Genomic DNA, 18247 nt, shown 5'->3' on the forward strand with positions numbered 1-18247 from the left:
GGCAGATTTCCTGACAGTGTTTCGGACTGAAGTAATGAAACTTTTTCTTTTTAAATAGTGTTTTTTGTCACAACTGGTTGTACTCGAAAATGGCTGCAATGCAGTAACTGAGTCAAACAAGATCTGCACTGGCCTATCGATTAATATTATTCAGTTTAGACCCTCCCTCCACATGAAGCCCAATATGTGCGTTAAGGATATATTTTTTAAAAATCTGCAATGTACTTACAAAATAGGGTCTCCTTTCATACACCGAGTCCCAAATCCTGGTTTATTAACAAGAGAGTCAAGCAGTTTTGCCGTGTTTGCATCTCCGGGGGCATCATTACTGTGAAGAGATTAAACGGGAAGATTAATTATCTCAAATCAAGTTGTACCAGCAGTAGGAACAGCCTCAGCAAAACCTACCTTATTCAAATATTGGGGAAGATCACTTATAAAGAGGAGTCGTTTTATATCTTTAATTATGTCATTTCTTGTGTCTGTCTGTTGATTCTCTTCTTCCTCCAGATTGGTTAGGTCTCTGGTCTCCAACACGCATGGGTCAGCATTCCCGGCATTTACCGTTGGCTTGGCAGGAGTACCCGTGATCAGGGGGAGGATGCCTGATTAGCAGGGGGTCAGTTGATGTCCACACCACTAGGGACAAATCTTGAGTGTCTACCACCACCAGTAACTGGGGAAACCACCCCTTTCCTGCACCGTTCCTGCCTGCCGCCACTTTAACTGGGCCCTTTTCTTTAGGTGGCCAAGGCACCTGCCTGACTCATAATACATGCAAATTAAGGGTGCTATGATGTCATTAGGATGGCATTTTAACCATTGACTGACCAGGGTACCTTCCACGGACACCCCATTTAACAAAGCCTGCCAGTGAAGAAGCAGAGGTGCTAAAAAGGTTACAATTTAAACTTATCTTGGGACCAGGAGAAGCAGGAGCGGTACTCTGGGCCTCACAAGGAAAGTCTGGGCCTCTGCTGTCCTGGGGTCCTCCACATGCAACCTGCCCCTGCCCACCACTTTCCACCAGTGAAATCCAGCTCCCCGTGACTTGCCTGATCTTTATGCCCCTTTCAGGCACCCAGTTGGATGGCCAGATGTATATGAGGCCTGGGAGTTAAAATAGCCCAGGCCTCAAATTAATGTTGGGGAGGAAGGGGAAGGGGTTGATACTCACGCTGCTCCCCTGCCCGCCCAAAATGCGCTCCCAGTTAAAATCTCTACCCTGCCCCCCTCCCCCTGCCCCCGGCCTCGGTTCCTGGGACTAGGGACAGGGTCACTGGCAAGGCTTGGAAGCTAAGCAGAGCCAGGCCTGGTTAGTACCTGGAGGGGTGACCATCAGGGAAGACCAGGTGCAGAAGGTCACGGAAGGAGCCCCGAGGAGGGGCGGTTGGTGAGAAGGTCACAGAAGGAGCCACGGGAGGAGCGGCTGGTGAGCAGGCCCGGGCGGTGGGCTGAAGATTGTCGGACAGGAGGAATGGTGGAAATGGAATGGCGGTGCACACCGACGCAGCGGCTTTGCTTCTCCCAGTCATGGGAGCTTGCAAGATCACATTTCATTGTTCATGTACTTGTGCAATGACAATAAAAGTTGAATTATGAATTATTTCTTAGTAGCCTGAAGTTCCTTTGAAATGGCACAAGTTCACTAATTCACTGATGGAAATGGAGGTTTGGTGAATCTGAGAATGGTCCAAAATCAGGCACTTGGAAACAATTTTTTGTGGGTGACATGGCTGTCAATGATACACTCCTGTCTGTCGATCGACTTTATGCAGCTCAGAATCACCTACCCCATGTCGCCAACCTTGGAGCAAGATTAGACAGCAAAACCACTCTGCTCCATCAATCTCCCAGTACTGAAATATTTCAGTTTAAGGAGATTCAGTAAGAACTAGGATTAGGCAACAAAGATAGTCCCGAAACGATTAATTAGGCAGCAGTATGACTCAAAGCAAATGGCTCCCATACAATTTTAAGTGTTTTTAACAGCAGTGTGTAATCTCGTAAAGCAAGTGTCCATGAGTAAACAATGTTGGGGCCAGAAAGCAGAATTTAATTGTGCTTAGTTCTTCACAACTGTTATTTTGTTTGATGATTCATTGTCCATGCTAAACACAACCCTGAATTATTTTCTAAATTGAGCACCAGTGACGTCAGCAGTAGCTCTTTTTGCTCTCCCTTTAACCATTGTCCTCGGTTTAACAGGCGTGCAGTCGGCGCATTGTAATGAGTTATGTCTGCACCGTAATTGACAACGTACCTAATGAATGTGTACTGCTGGTCATACATCCAGGGGTGCAGCTCCAAGCTGGGGTATTTACCGAACGGAGGCACAATCAGACTGAACACCAGCGCTATGCACACAAACACAGCCGGCAGGACAATCTGGAAAACAGGAAAGGGCACAGAATTCCTTCAGACTTGTGCAAAAACCAGGTTGCGCGATTATATGTTACGAAGCAATATTGCATGAAGGCTACATTAGTGCTGCATTGCTTCTCCCCCTCCTCCCCTAGTCTGTGGTAAAGATTCCAGTTCCACTTGCACTCCATATCCCCATTGCTTTTGGCAGCCTGTTGTTTTTAAATGAGGCACTGAGACAATCATCTCCCTTTGCTTTAAAACCGGACCCAACGACATCCATATTGGGCTAACATTATGGTCCTAGCTGTAGTGTAACTAAAAGTGACCGCATTTGAAAATAAGCAGTACCCTGTTGGGTCAGCGGCAGAAGATCCATACAGAGAATGATTTAGGTTTAGCGAGAAGTGGGGTTTACAGGCAGATCATATTGTGTGTTATAATGAGACAGAGTTGCGTCTTAAAGGAGGAGAGAGTGGTAGAGAGGTTTAGGGAGGGAGTTCCAGAGCTTAGGGCCTAGGCAGTTGAAGGCACGGCCACCAATGGTGAAGTGATGAAAACTGGAGATGGGCAAGAGCCCAGAATTGGAGATGCACAGAAATCTCGGAGGGTTGTAGGGCTGGAGGAGATTACAAAAACAGGGAGGGTCTTAGTGAAAGTCTGTTCAACAATTTAGCAGCCTCTTGGCACTCTTAGCAATGCTGGATGTCGCGGATGCACAGGCGTCCCTTGTGCCCAAAGTTCCTAAGAATGTCAATATGGGATTGTCATCGTGTGTGATCAATGCGTCCACCTGCAAATGGTCTGGAAATTTCAACGAGTGGTGATCCAGATTAATAAGGTTCCCGCTCCAATTTATGCCTCCACTAGGCCCTGAATATTGCATTCTAACGCTGGAAAGGCTGAGGAAACTCAACAGGCCCATGAACAGAGCAATCGCGCAGACTGTGGTTTGCAGGGTGCAATCTCAACGCAATTCAATCGGCCAACAGCATAAAACTAGCCCTAATTTGGCAATTCCATTCAAAGAAGCCAGAGGGGTGAGCAGTGCGGTTGGAGTTGAGGCAGAAGTCTATAAAAAGATATATGACTGGCCTATGTCGACACTTAGTAGTCGAGGTGGAAGTTACTCAGCCTTCCACCTTTTAAGTATTTAGAAACGCTTTGGAGATATGTAAAGATATGCAATCCCCCAGTTTGATTTGCACTGCCTTCAACAACAAATTTGCAGACTTGTCTAAGTAGCAAGGTCGCAGAGTTCCTTTAATGTTAACTGGGCCCAAGAATGGTGTTCATCCCACCATTCACAGTAATGCAACGAGACCAGCTTTTTAGTATGTGTCCTTCTATCAGTTCTCGTGACAATAACAAGGCTCACCTGAGCAAAGATTCCTTTCCTGCTGCGCTTGGCATAAATCAGTCTCTTCCAGAACAAAGCCACAAACTGTTGTCTAATGAGATTCCAGCCCCTCACTGGATAAGAACCTTTCCCATCCATCCCGCTCAGGAGATCAGTTTCCCGGGACTCTGCAAACACATACAAGAACAATCGTTTTTACTTATTGTACACCTTTAACTGCATGCTGAAGTAAAAATAAAACCAATTCAAGTGTGTGCACATCACTCACCAGGTGCCTCAACGATGTTGAAGCACAGTAATAAAATCAGCACCAATAAAAGGCACATAAGCACATTTGTTAAAGAAAGACCTGCATTTATATAGCGCCTTTCATGACCTCAGGATGTCCCAAAGTCCTTTGCAGCCAATGAAGTAGCTTTGGAGTGTAGTCACTGTTGTAATGTAGGAAATGCGGCAGCCAATTTATGCACAGCAAGCTCCCACAAACAGCAATGTGATAATGACCAGATAATCTGTTTTAGTGATGTTGGTTGAGGTATAAATATTGGCCAGAACTCCCCTGCTCTTCTTCGAAATAGTGCCATGGGATCTATTATGTCCACCTGTAAGGGCCGATGAGGCCTCAGTTTAACGTTTCATCATAAGAGGCCACCTTTCCACTGGGGGTGGGGGGGGGGGCGGAGGTCAGCCCTTATACGTTGCAAAACTGTGCAGTGCAAGTGATAACGTGCCATCGGTTTAAGCAGACTCGCAGGCAACACTGTGACGACACATCATTTTCCAGTTCCATATTTACCTGGATCGCCATCCGAGTCGTTAATGTCAACAGCGTCATCGTCAGTAAATGGCCTGAGGCAACTCTGTCTGTCCACAAACCTCGATCTCCTGTTTCGGCAAGCTGGAAATGTGCCATCTGAAGTGAAACCATATTTACCGGTTAGATCATCTTTAAACTAGTGAGATATAACGCACAAACCGGGATTTCTTTTTATGAAATCAGAAGCGATTGAGTGGTTCCCAAATGTTTGGTTTCCTGTTTAAAACCCATTCGAGGACTTTACTAGTAGTGTTAACCAGATGAATTCTTTCTACGTTTATTCTCAACATCACTGGGAATAATGGGTTGTGATCATTTTTCCGTGGTGTGACAATACAAGGGCAGCCTTGGTTAGGATCAAAATATTTCTATTGCCGTTAAAATTGAAAGCATTATGCAGCAGGTGTACCACACTGTCAAGAGGCACAGAGAGTCAATGACTGCATTTTAGCCAATTGTGTCACACATTCTAATCCGATAAAATAAAAATAAAGCCAATCTGAGGAGTAGAACTGTACCACTAAAGTTTTAAGTAGTTGACTTCCAAAGAGCTGGCACAGACATGATGGGCCGAATGGCCTTCTTCTGTGCTCTAAGGTTCTATGGCTGGTATTTGGAGAATACAGGCAGATTTTGGATGGACACGTGTGAAATTAGAAGCAGTGTACTTCGTAAAGAGGACTCTGCTATAATGTAGCTTGCATTTACCTATCGGTAGAATTGCCTTTCTGCACGTTAACAGAATGTTTATAGTTTGACCAAGTGCTGTGCGTGGCAAAATGTTTACAGTCATTAAACCTAACAGTAGAAAATGGAGATTATACATATTTATGAAGCACAATTCTGTAAGTAGAACTTGTGGCAGAAAAGCGGGTAAAATGCATCAGATTGCAAAAGGCCTTGAGTGTGGAATGGGTTACCTGAGATTTCAGCATCCACTCCATTATCTTCAGCAACCTTAAGGAATATCTGCAGATAAAAATGACAGTGAAGTAAAGGGTCTGTGATAGTTCTCAATTTCCCACAAGCGCCTGTAAGGGTGATTTCACCGCACTGGGTCACTTATAGACAAACCCGGACTGTGGGTAGGCTTGTTGTGAAAACTCTGGCACCGTTTGTTGCTCTGTCGTGTCAGTGTTTGGCAGGCATTATCTCCACTGCAGCACAAACTTTTATAATGCAGTTTTGTTGGAACTTTTAGCTCAACTTTCGTTGGAGGTAATAACAAAGTGAGTAAGAAGTGGTAATCACAATCATTAATGTAATTGTGTGGTTGACAGTGACACTCCACCACCTCCCCCCCCCCCCCACTTTTCAGGACATGAAGGATCACACTCGCTCTATAAACCCTCACGCTTAGTCCATTTTAAATCTTTCAGGACTTGACATGTTGGAAGAATTGTGGCACACATTCAGATGGTCTTTCTACCTTATAACGGAATGATTTATATCCCAAGGGAGAGCCAAGCTTACAGACAGGCTGAGCAATGGAGTGAGTTACAACAGATGGGATATAAACCATATCGCATGGGCCTGCATAAAGAATTCTCTTTACATATCATGTGTTAAAAATTAATCAGGTAACGTTGATTAGGGAAAGAGGTATTGTATTCCTGTGTGGATTAGCCTATGCTCCCTGGTGTGAATTCAGAATATTTGTACTTTGAAGTCTCTTTAAAAGGATTTTCAAATAAAATGGCTTAATTCAAGTATATTAGCATTTTTGTACATCCTTTCTTTAAAAAAATCCCCTCGAATTTTCTCCCCATTTGTCCTGAGGACTCAAACTGGGGTCCAATTCCTTAGGCACTGGCTATCTTCCATTCCCTCGCCAAGTGACTGTTTCTCATGTGTCAGCCTAGGCAGTGAGTGTTGACAGGGTATTTGACCATGAGGACATCAAAGCTAATTCCAAATCTTGCCCTCACTCAACGCTCTCAATAAAAGGCATTGGATGCCAATTAGGAGTGGAAACTGTGGCTGATTTTGCCTTGGGCAAGTCTAAGAACCAACTGTAACCACCCAGGCTGAAATCAGCTAATTCAGCACTGACTTGGAATCAAACACGATCAAATGTTTTGTATGGCTCCAAATCCCAAAGCAAATTTAACAAACGATCTATCAGAGGACGTCCTGTCTGCACGCTATTTTCGCCAGAATGCCGAAAGACACTACAAAATGTAACCAAGTGCTGTCCTCATTAGGGTTCACCTCTTGAAGAGCTGATGGTTGGGGTGAAACAAAATACGAAGCAGAGGGATCGAAATGCTTACTTCTTCCAGGGTGGTGTCGGAGATTCCATAACTGGAAATTCCAAGGTCAGAGAGTCTGTCATCTATCTCATGGAAAAGCTCCACAAAAGCCCCATCTTTAGCAGCCTCATAAGGTAACACATACGTCAGTTCATGGCCAATATCTTCAACTAAGCGAGACTTTGGGACGTGCTTCATGATCAGATTAGAAATAGCTGAAACATCTGGAAATTGGAGAGTAAAAGCAGGAATTAATAATGAGTTATTTGACACCGCAGAAGCATGCCCTGGACAATGTCGATCACAGTGACATTACCAATTTTTTTAATCCATTAAAGGAATGGGATCAGAAGGCCAAACATTCCTGAGGTGAAGAGTGAGGAGTGAGTTGGGGTGGGGGAATGGGGTCGGTCACAGTTGGCAGGAGTGGTGTGAAGCCAGGCGGAGTAGTGCTCACATCCAACAAAGACATCAGGCAGGCAAACTACTGGCCCCAGTTCTGCCAATACCATTCTGCAACCTTAGCTGTGAGGCTGAATGAGAAGGTCCCAGGGACATGTCTCCCTCTCCTCCTGTGTGGAAATGCCTGACCTGTAATCAAGTGCATTCCCCATGATAGAAATGCTGAAACAATATAATTACTAAATGATGACACAGCATGCTGTGTGTCATTTAGTTGCTCTTGTAAGCGAGCTGCTCATTCCAAGCAGGTCCACTTAATTGGTATTTGTTAGGTTTTGCTTACCGATTGTCGTGGTATCACTTTCTTGATCACTGCCAAGCCCTGCATCAGAGCTACTTTGTGAAACGCTATCCTCCTGTAAAAGAGGCCAACAGAGTAGATACCCATCAGTCCAACGTCAAGGGTTAACTTGAAAACATTAACAATTGTCTTGTCGCACATTATCCATACAAGTGCCAATTACCTTTTTCAAGTATGACATGGTGCTACTGCTGTTTCTGCAGGAGCTGAGAGACGGTTCCAAATCTTTCTTGACCAGGGTGAGGTAGTAGCCTGTTCCCAACTGGTTCTTTAGGTACAGCGATGATCCACAACAGCATAGCTTGCCATTAGAAATTATGGCAATCCGGTCTCCCAGCATATCCGCCTCGTCCATATGATGCGTGGAGAGGATAATAGTCCGACCTGGGGAAAAAAAATTGATTTTGATATTTCCCAAATACAACATATCTTGCCGTTTATTGTTCCCCTGACGTCATCCTGTATATATCCACAGGCTTGAAAAACATTCCATTACATAATGACTGCAATCAACTGTGGATCATTGCTCAGTTAAGACGCACTGATTATATCTTTCAGCAAGGGTGCACCATCCCCACATGATCATCACACACCATCCATCATGACAGCCACAGTAAACAAATAAATGTATTTAAACTTAGATTAAACCATACCTGCATGAATTTTATACTCACGTCCTTTATACTTTGCTCTCAGGCCAAGTAAATTAACCAGTTTGTGTCCTCTAAGTTGTTGTATAGTTTCTGATTTCTACACCACCTCAGGCATTTAGAGGCTTTTTTATATAACCCACTAACACTGACAACAGTTCTGACGAAAGGTCATCGACACTGAAACATTAACTCTGTTTCTCTCTCCACAGATGCTGCCTGACCTGCTGAGTATTTCCAGCACTTTCTGTTTTTCTAGCACTGGCAACACTTACGCCGATATTGGCAAATGTTAAATCATCTACCAGCCAAGTCCTATGCTTTGAATCGACTTTTCATCAAAGATCCAGCGAATCCAAGTGGGAGGGGTTGGATTTATTTTGATTCAGTACTTGCAAATATGCAGCAAGAGCATTTCAATGTTGTATACATGGCAAAAAAAGATATAAATAGTATGTTTTTCACTCTCTTATTGAACCACGGCATCTGGTTATCAGTTTGGCTGACCTCATACATATTAACAGTATAAAGCACACTGGATATTTACTTATATAAGCACTGTTTTTTCAAGTCCTGTGTTACAGCAATTTTCGAAGTGCAGTTAATTTCCAACTTCTTCACAATCTGAGGCAGGACAGCACTGGTGTCATTAGGCACCTACAGCGTGGCGAGGGGGTCATGGCAGCCATTCCCTTTCACAAAGCATTGATGCGCCAACGTGATGTGCCGCTGTGTGACCGGAGCTCACATTCATGGCATACATTCACTGTAACACGTCTTGCGCAGTAAACCCAGAACTGGTTCCAGATAATATAACTGGGTGGATCGTCGTCGCTGGGTCGAAATCCTGGAACTTCCTCCCTAACAGCACTGTGGGAGCACCTTCACCACACGGACTGCAGCGGTTCAAGAAGGAGGCTCACCACCACCTTCTCAAGGGCAATTAGGGATGGGCAATAAATGCTGGCCTTGCCAGCGATATCCACTTCCCATAAAAAAAAAATTTTTAATTCTACAGTGAGCTCTCTTTAGCTTTCAGACAGGACTAATCTAAAAGACTAATCTAAAAAATAAAGTTCCTGCATTACAATGGATCTGCTCTATTTTGCAACAACATTTTAAAGGAATGCAGTTTAAAGCGCTTACACTTCAGGCTATGCTGTAATCTTACCTTGGCGATATTTGAGCAGCAGGTCCCATATTCCTCGACGGGAGTAAGGGTCAACTCCAGCAGTTGGTTCATCCAAGATGACAACTTTTGAGCCACCAACAAACGCAAGAGCCACTGAAAGTTTACGTTGCATCCCGCCTTTTCAGTAAAACAAAGTTATAATATTAATTTCCATTTAATGTTAATTAACAGGCAAGTGATGAATTTGAAGGCAATAGCACGGTAATAAACTCCAAGATTTACAAGTCAAAAAAAGAGTTTGGCTAGAAATGCCTCTTCTGGCCTCCTGAGGGAGGATCGAAGGTGCAGGGCAGGACTTCTGCCCATCCCAGGGATGTGCTCCTGACCTCATCTCAAATTCCGGGTCAGAATAATTAGCACAACGGGGGGCAGGTGTCTATTTTGGTGCGACTGGCAGGCCTGCCTCAGTGATGGGAGTGAAAGAGGGGATTCATCACAGCAAGTTAAGAGGTCTAACTATCCCAGCCGAAGACCTGGAAACACATGTTAAATGGGTCATTTCAATTTTGGCGTTTTTCCAATGGCAAATGATCGCTCTGCAATCAACTGTCATGGGGAAAGTGACCTTTTATCTAGCGCTGGGCTGTAGTTCCACTAGATTCAAGTCCTGGCATCGTAGAGGGGTGGATTGTGTGTGGGGTGATTGAGGCAGGATTGGTGTGATTTTGGGTGGATGATGTTATCCTGCCAGTCTTGCCTCTTTCACTTATGTCTACATGGAACAGGGGATTCACAAGTGCCCTGCTTCCTTTTCGGGTGGAACACTGTAATATCAAATAAAGGGGCGGAGATTGATGCAACATGGTTCCGTTCCAAATTCTTCTCCCATCTGCCCAGACAGTGTGACTTTCCCAGCCTCGGAAAAGAGGAATTTTGGAACTGTTGACTCTTAAGCTAGCAATCTGACTCAGAAATCCCGTGAGGCTATAATTAGGATCAGCTAAATCATCTCACCACAGAGATCAAATCTGGAACTTCCATCTGGCAGAGTAGAAAGTGATCTGTTGAGGTTGGGGCAAAGGCCACTAACACTTGGCTGTACAGGTAGACTATCCATTATCCACACTTCCGAAAACCGAAAACCTCTAAAAACCGAAAGATTTTTCGTGGAGCGTAAGTCGTGCGCATGACATGACCCGAGTGGCGCCAAACATGACAGGAGTGGTCCGGGAGCTCTGCCTTTCTCTGTGAGCAGGGCAGAGGGTCACAGAGTTCCCTCCTGGGTAGGAGATTGCAGGCCGAGCAGGGCAGTGTGAAGGAGGTACCGGGAGAGTGAACCCAACAATACAGCGGCCCGTCCGATAGCTGCAGCGGCCCGTCCGATAGTCTTTTCTTCCCCCACCCCCCGACCTGATTTGCGGGCCAGCTTAGTGTAGGAGTCAGCCGATATCCGGCTTTCCCACAACTGGCGGCGGCAGTCGAGCCCCAGACCCCTGCTAAGTCAAGGAATTCAGATACGGAGCAGGGGGAGCCGGAAACCTCGATCTAACGGCAGAAATCAGCAGCCGTTTTGTTAGGTTTTTTTTCTTCCCCTAGCAATGTTTTTCTTCCCCTAGCAGTTTTTTAAACAGTCAGGCTGTGGAAAGAGTCTCTGTAGCTTAGCAACAGCTCCAGAGACGCTTCCAAGGCAGGGCCCGAGTGTTTACAAGCTGTTGCTAAGCAACAGTGTTTGTTGTCAGATACGGAGATGGAAACCTTCTGAAATCCAAAAAATTCCGAAAACCGAAACACAGCTGGTCCCAAGGTTTTCGGATAAAGGATAGTCTACCTGTATTACACCAGGCCTGAACATGCAGGTTGTTGACACTGGCTGCCAGCAATGCAAAAGTGTTCCGTTCCATTAAACCGCCCTCCCCTGCTTCCCCTTGTGCGGGGAGTCCAAAATTAAGGGTAATAAATATAAGATCGTCACTAATAAATTCAATAAGGAATACAGGAGAAACTGCTTTCCTCAGAGTGGTGAGAATGTGGAACTCGCTACCACGTGGAGTGGTTGTGGCAAATAGCATATGTGCATTTAAGGAGAAGCTAGATGAGTACAAGAGGGAGAAAGGAATAGAAGGGTATGGTGATAGGATGAGATGAAGTTAGGTGGGAGGAGGTTGGCGTTAGGTATACACACCGAGACAGACCTGTTGGGCTGAATAGCCATGAGCGATAAGTACCAAGAAAGTCCCAGGTTTTAACACTGGAGTGGTGATTTAGCGAATCTGAATCAGGACAGCAATAGTGGCACTGTGCATGGCTTTAGTGCCCCTGGTTAGGGAGGGGAAATTAAAAAAAAAAATCCCTGAAGTCTCCTGCTCCTGATCACTATCTGGTGGCCCGCAATGTATGTAGATGTCAGGAACGGGCTCATCTTCCTCCTGCAATTAAACAGCCAGCTGACAGTCACTGTCAAAGCTCACAGAGAAAGAATGGCCACTTGGGCGTAGCACCAGAGGGCACCTGAAATCCACTGAATCGTACCTTAGCGAGGGGCCAATGGTTTCAGAAAAAAGGGAGAAATTTGTTTGAGAAAAAAAACTTTAAAAAAAATAATTTGTGCTGTAATGACCAAAACTGCACAATGGAAACCACACTGCATTCCAAAAATAAATTAAGCACTTTGACCAAAATGAAAAAGAATGAGGAAAAGCGGTCTGTTATGTTTCCGTTTTGACACTGAACTCTAGTAACCTTAGTGAAGGGTACTAGCAGTCAGTACTGTGAGTACATCAGAAACTAATAGCTGTTTAGCCTCCTGGCTGCAGACTTCGCACACTTAATAAAACCGACAACTGGAATTGATTTAGCACATAATTCTGGCTTGTATTTTGAGGAGGAGATTGCTCAAGGAGACACGGTGAGGCGGCACACTGGAACTCCCAGCATTCCACGCTCTGTCTCCCAGCCGAGCCAGTGGGTGGAGATGTCAACTGGAGACGGGCCGGTATATTTTTTTCCAGCCACTAATGTGAGCAAAAGGAATCAATACAAGTATAGAACTGCTCCCTGGCAACTGAAAGAAAATATAGTCATTGGCATCTTTAACCACCACAAGCCGGGCAGGATAATCAAAGGAAGAATCGCTTACAGGGGACTTCTCAGTAAACTCGAGGATTGTCTGTGCAACATCAGTAATGTAGTAACAATATATAAGAAAAATAATGTAGTAAACAGCTGTCCATATGGCTTTAAATGGGAGGGGACTTGCTGCCTGGCCATTTCCTTCACTTGTTTGAGTGACAACTCAAGTCGACTGTGATAAACCCTACAGCATTATATACTTAAGGCTTCCAAAAAGTATTTGATAAAGTTCCACACAAAAGTTGACTAATTCAGCTCAACGCTGTGAGGATTCATAGAATTTACAGCACAGAAACAGGCCTTTCGGCCCAACTGGTCTATGCTGGTGTTTATGCTCCACATGAGCCTTCTCCCGCCCCTCTTCATCCCACCCTATCAGCATATCCTTCTATTCCTTTCTCCCTCGTGTGTTTATCTAGCTTCCCCTTAAATGGATCAATGCTACTTGCCTCAAATACTCCAGGTGGTAGCAAGGTCCACATTCTAACCACTCTCTGGATGACGAGGTTTCTCCTGAATTCTTTATTGGATTTATTTGTAACTAGCTTATATTTATGGCCCCTGGTTTTGGTTCCCCCCCACAAGTAGAAACAACTTCTCTACGTTTACCCTATCGACCCCCTTCAGAATTTTAAACACCTCTATTAGGTCACCTCTCAGCCTTCTCTTTTCCAGAGAAAAGAGCCCCAGCCTGTTCAGTCTTTCCAGGGTAAAATTTGGGTATGGTTAAGAAACTGGCTGAAGGATACAGAGCAATGGGTACTGATTGGAGGGGCAATGTCAAGGTGGGGGTAGGGTGATTTGGGTGCCCCCGAGCTTAGTGTTGGAGCCACTACTGTTTCTAATTACATCAATGGCTTAGATTCTGAAATTCAATGCAAATTGGTTACATTTGCAGATGATACCAAACCAGGAAGGATGGTGGAACTGAACAAAGCAACCCAGAAGCTACAGAATAAGCTAAACAAAATATGGGACAATGAAACTGAATGGAAGTAAGTGTGAAGTATTACACATGGGGAAGAAAAATGAGCAACATACATACTTCATGAGTGGTGTTGAAATAGATACGGATGAAGTTGGAGGAGACCTTGTAGACTCAATATTCAACATGTCCAGCCATTGCAGAGGAACAATCGACAAAGCCAACAGAATATTGAACTGCACAGCTAAAACAGTGATCAATCTGTGCAATGCTCTGGCCGGACCATACCTTGAGTACTGTGTCCAGTGCTGGTCACTGAGAAACAAGGGAGACCTTCAAGCATTGGAGATAGTGTAGAGAAGAGTATTGAGCCGGATTCCTAGTGTCAAGATTCAGAGTTATGAGGCAAGACTGGAGAGACTCAGGCTCTTTAGCCTGGAAAAGAAGGATTTGCGAGGTAGTCTTGTAGAGGTACACAAGATGTTAAATGGTATTAAAAAGATTAATCTGGAATTCTACTTTAAATTAAGCAGTGGGAGTCAGACAAGGAAACACAGGTTCAATTTAGTAAAAGGTAACTTTAATACTGATATCAACAACAACTTGTATTTATATAGCGCCTTTAACATAGTAAAACATCCCAAGGTGCTTCACAAGAGTGTTATCAAACAAAATTCGACACTGACCCACATGAAGAGATATTCGGACAGCTTGGTCAAAGAGATAGGTTCTAAGGAGTATCTTCAAGGACAAGTGAGAGGTAGAAGTACTTCTTCACACAGAGAGTGAAGACATTTTTTTTAAGAAAGGAAAGCCAATTAAAGGGTTACCAAGCAGAAATGTCAATGAACCAATTGGACTAGTATTGTTTGAATATCCTTGTCCAGTACGGAGGAATGACTCACCTGAAAGTTTGTTGGTCGTTTCATTGCGTTTGTGAGGCAGCCCCACGTCCAAGACCATCTGCTCCACCTCTGTCTTCACCTTTTTCTTTGACAGTCCTTTTAGCCGTGCATAAAACCAAACGTGTTCCTCTACAGTAAGCCTTAGAAATTCAGAACAGTCTTCAGTTACAAGGAGTGTGACAGAATCTTTACTTTGATGTATGGCAATAAACACAGGCACAAAGCAGGACAGCCACTGTAGATTATACAGAATCATAGAATGATTACAGCACAGAAGGAGGTCATTCGGCCCATCGAGCCCGTGCCGGCTCTCTGCAAGAGCTCTTCAGCTAGTCCCACTCCCTCACACTTTCCCCGTAGCCCTGCTAATTTTTTTCCTCCAGGAACTTATCCAATTCCCTTTTGAAAGCCACAATTGAGTCTGCCTCCACCACCCTTTCAGGCAGTGCATTCCAGATCATAACCACTCGCTGCGTAAAAAAGTTTTTCCTCATGTCGCCTTTGGTTCTTTTGCCAATCACCTTAAATCTGTGCCCTCTGGTTCTCGACCCTTCTGCCAATGGGAACAGTTTCTCTCTACTCTGTCCAGACCCCTCATGATTTTGAACACCTCGATCAAATCTCCTCTCAACCTTCACCGCTCCAAGGAGAACAACTCCAGCTTCTCCAGTCTATCCACGTAACTGAAGTCCGTCATCCCTGGAACCATTCTTGTAAATCTCTTCTGCACCCTCTCTAAGGACTTCACATCCTACATTTTGAAATCAGTGTAGAGTTTAACGCTCCACACCTTTGTACTGCATAAATGTGGTTCCTGTGCTTGCAAAGGGGGCAACAACAACAAATTAAAGCCATAAAAACTCTTCATTTCAGCTGAGGGGGAGGCAACAGCTGAACAAAAATAACTAATGTGGTTCATCAGTGTCACTCTTGCACACGTCACAGTGGCCAGTTATAGAGCAGAGGCTAAACTAGAAAACAAGATGGCTGCCCAACCCTCTCACTTTGAGGTAGAATCTGCAATTAAAGGAGAGCTAGCAGAAGGTAATGAGAGGTAACAAAGGGAGCTTTAAGGAAACAAAGATATAAAATACAGCACTTTTATATATTTGCTTCTTGTTATCTGGATTTCAGCCCTCGAGACTGGATTGGCCTCTCACTTCAGGGACACTGGGCCACAGCTCCATCAACATGATTAGCTGATTGGAAGCCAATCTCAGAGGGACGGAACTCTACACTGTGTGACAAAGCAAGCCCCGACCACTTTTCACCAACCTCAGGTCCGGAAATCGGCACAAGACCTTCATATCAATACTGAAGTGAGGCTTGCGCTCTCATTTTAGCCAGTCGCTGAGGCCCCCATAAAACAAAGGCCCTGCCCAATTTAGCAGTGGCCTGGCACTCACGTCTATTGGGTGCGGGCCTTCCCATTGCTAAATTTATCATCGTTGCGTCCATTTTATGCCCGTAGAAAGGGCACACTGGTGTTGAATCTAAACCCCAGTGGCTCCAGTGCTTGGAGCGGGGAAAGAGGGCATGAGAGAGAGGGAAAATGCTTGTGGGTGGGGTAGTAGGCCAGGGATGAATAGTGGAGATGAAGGAGAATGAATATTCTAGAACTTCCTTGATTATCTCTGAGGATCAGGGAGTACTTATGGGTGGGGTAGGGACCATGATAAAGTAGGTTGCACGTGGCCTATAGAAGGCTGGGTTCCATTGGCTTTTTCCCCCCCACCTTTTCTCTCTACCCCTCCTGAAAACACAGACTCTTGCTGTGTTACAGTAACACAGCTACCAGCGTTCCCTCACCAAAGCAGCTGTTCTTCATGTGTGAGCCTAGACATGGGAGTTTTAGCCGGTTATTCAAGTATTGAGGAAATCGCAGACAGGCCTGATGCTGCCCTTATGAGCACAAGTCACTAGATAGTCATCAGAAGCAGGCACCATTAGCCCAAGAGCACAGATGCCAATCGTTACACCCTATCACCACCCCGCTGAGATCAGTACAGGCTGAGAATCAGGTCTAGAAACCTCATGAACTCCGTGGTTCAAAGTTGGTTCCTTTGCTTTTTTATGTTGCTAACACCTGTGCAATTAAAGTAAATTATTACGTGCTATTGTGTTGCAGTTTTGTGACTTACATCGGTCCAACTATTATTTTCCAACAATATACACATATGATGCATCATTTTTGGAATTTCTATCAAAGCTATCAAATTTCTATTAAGTACCAAGGCCTGTGGTGAATATGACATTCCCACTTCCCTGATGCAAGCCTTACTCTCACCACATATTATTCACTGGTGCCAGTTTCATACATACTGGCTCCGCCAGCATTATTTTGTAGAGAAATCGCTGAAGTATAGTGCTAACTGGGGGGCATCTTAAAATGACGATGACGTTAGGTGACGTTACAAGATAAAGGGGTGCAACTGAAATGGCAGCGCAAGCTTTCAGGTATATTCAGTGAGAGAACTACGTCAGAAAGCCTGTACTGAAAAATGGCATAGCTTTCATATATATTCTAAATAATGAGCAATGGGACGATTCTATGAATGCACAAACTGCTCAGGATTGATTTACAGAACTTATCAATTGCACTTACAGATCAAAAAGGACATTGTGCTGTGGGCACACTCCAAGGCTTTGCCGAATGGAATCCAGGTCGGAACAAATATCTTTGCCCAGAATGTAGGCTGTTCCAGAGGTTGGTGGGAACAGTCCTGTCAAGATTGACCTGCAAGAAGGGTTGGCAACATTACAAGTTGTAGAAAAAACAATTTAGCATACAAAGTCACCTTTCACAAAATCTAAAACAATCTGACAACACATATATGTATATAATATTTTTTAAATGCTCTAGCCTTTGAGAGGGAACAGTTTAATCCCCTTGTTTTGTTTTATTCAGGTAAGTGGAATAATTTGCTTAAATGTGCTCATTCAGAGGCTTTTACTCCACATCACAGAGATTTCCAATGTGATGGCCTTGAAACCAAAGGAAATAAAAACAGGGAGTGATAACAGAAAGACTTGCATTTATATAGCGCTTTTCACAATCTCAGGACGTCCCAAAGCGTTTTACAGCCAATGAAGTACTTTTGAAGTGTAGTCACTGTTGTAATGTAGGAAATGCAGCAGCCAATTTGCGCACAGCAAGCTCCCACAAACAGCAATGTGATAATGACAATCTGTTATTGTTATGTTGCTTGAGGGATAAAAACATTGGCCAGGACACCGGGGGGGGGGGGGGGGAGCTCCACTGCTCTTCATCGAAGAGTGCCATGGGTTCTTTTACACCCGACAACGAGAGAGCAGATGGGGCCTTGGTTTAACATCTCAGCCGAAAGACAACATCTCCGACAGTGCAGCATTCCCTCAGCACTGCACTGACCTGTCACCCTAGATTGTTATGGTCAAGTATCCGTGGAGTTGGGACTTGAACCCACAACCTTCTGATTCAGAGGCAAGAAGTGCTACCTGTTGAACCACAGCTGACACAGTGGGCTGCTGTCTCGCTATGGCCCATTTTACACTATTGCACAAGGTCAAGAGCTACGCCTTGAGAGGTTTGTGTGACATGTCAAGGTGATGTATAAATGCAAGTTCTTTATTATATTGAACCCAAAGACTGTTTTTAATCTAGTTTTGGATATAAAGCAACTGGCTAGGTCCTATTCCTCACTCAGCCTCCTTACATAGTGGTAGTTTTGCCAGCTCCATTATGTCCCAGGAAAGATGTGATCTGTCCTTCATAAAAGCCGAGACTGAGCCCGTCAACTGCAAGCTTCTTGCCATCGCGGTAAATTTTGACCAGGTTTTGAATGGAGACACCAAGCTGAAGGTGAACTGGCTCCTCCTCCACACAGACTGAAAGAGAAGGTCACAGATCATGCAATAACCTCGTGACTGTCCTCAGATTCATCTAAACCAGTATCTACTGAACAATAGCA

The 18247-nt window shown here is 44.5% G+C and overlaps 1 protein-coding gene across 1 annotated transcript in view; it reads right to left on the bottom strand.

The window, feature by feature from the left end:
• Positions 1 to 18247, bottom strand: part of LOC147124799 (phospholipid-transporting ATPase ABCA1-like) — a 182355-nt gene that overhangs the window by 53190 nt on the left and 110918 nt on the right. The window contains exons 19-30 of the mRNA XM_085993395.1: positions 17993 to 18164; positions 16903 to 17034; positions 14298 to 14437; positions 9378 to 9515; positions 7720 to 7940; positions 7539 to 7611; positions 6815 to 7017; positions 5462 to 5510; positions 4521 to 4637; positions 3743 to 3891; positions 2264 to 2388; positions 230 to 328 (exon numbers count right to left, since the gene is read on the bottom strand). Coding sequence (XP_085849521.1) covers positions 230 to 328; positions 2264 to 2388; positions 3743 to 3891; positions 4521 to 4637; positions 5462 to 5510; positions 6815 to 7017; positions 7539 to 7611; positions 7720 to 7940; positions 9378 to 9515; positions 14298 to 14437; positions 16903 to 17034; positions 17993 to 18164 — 1618 coding nt within the window. The remainder of the gene's footprint in view (positions 1 to 229; positions 329 to 2263; positions 2389 to 3742; positions 3892 to 4520; positions 4638 to 5461; positions 5511 to 6814; positions 7018 to 7538; positions 7612 to 7719; positions 7941 to 9377; positions 9516 to 14297; positions 14438 to 16902; positions 17035 to 17992; positions 18165 to 18247) is intronic.

This window comes from Somniosus microcephalus, chromosome 1, assembly GCF_052327205.1.
Source record: "Somniosus microcephalus isolate GS21.2 chromosome 1, FLI_Smic_1.0, whole genome shotgun sequence".
NCBI lineage: Eukaryota > Metazoa > Chordata > Chondrichthyes > Squaliformes > Somniosidae > Somniosus > Somniosus microcephalus.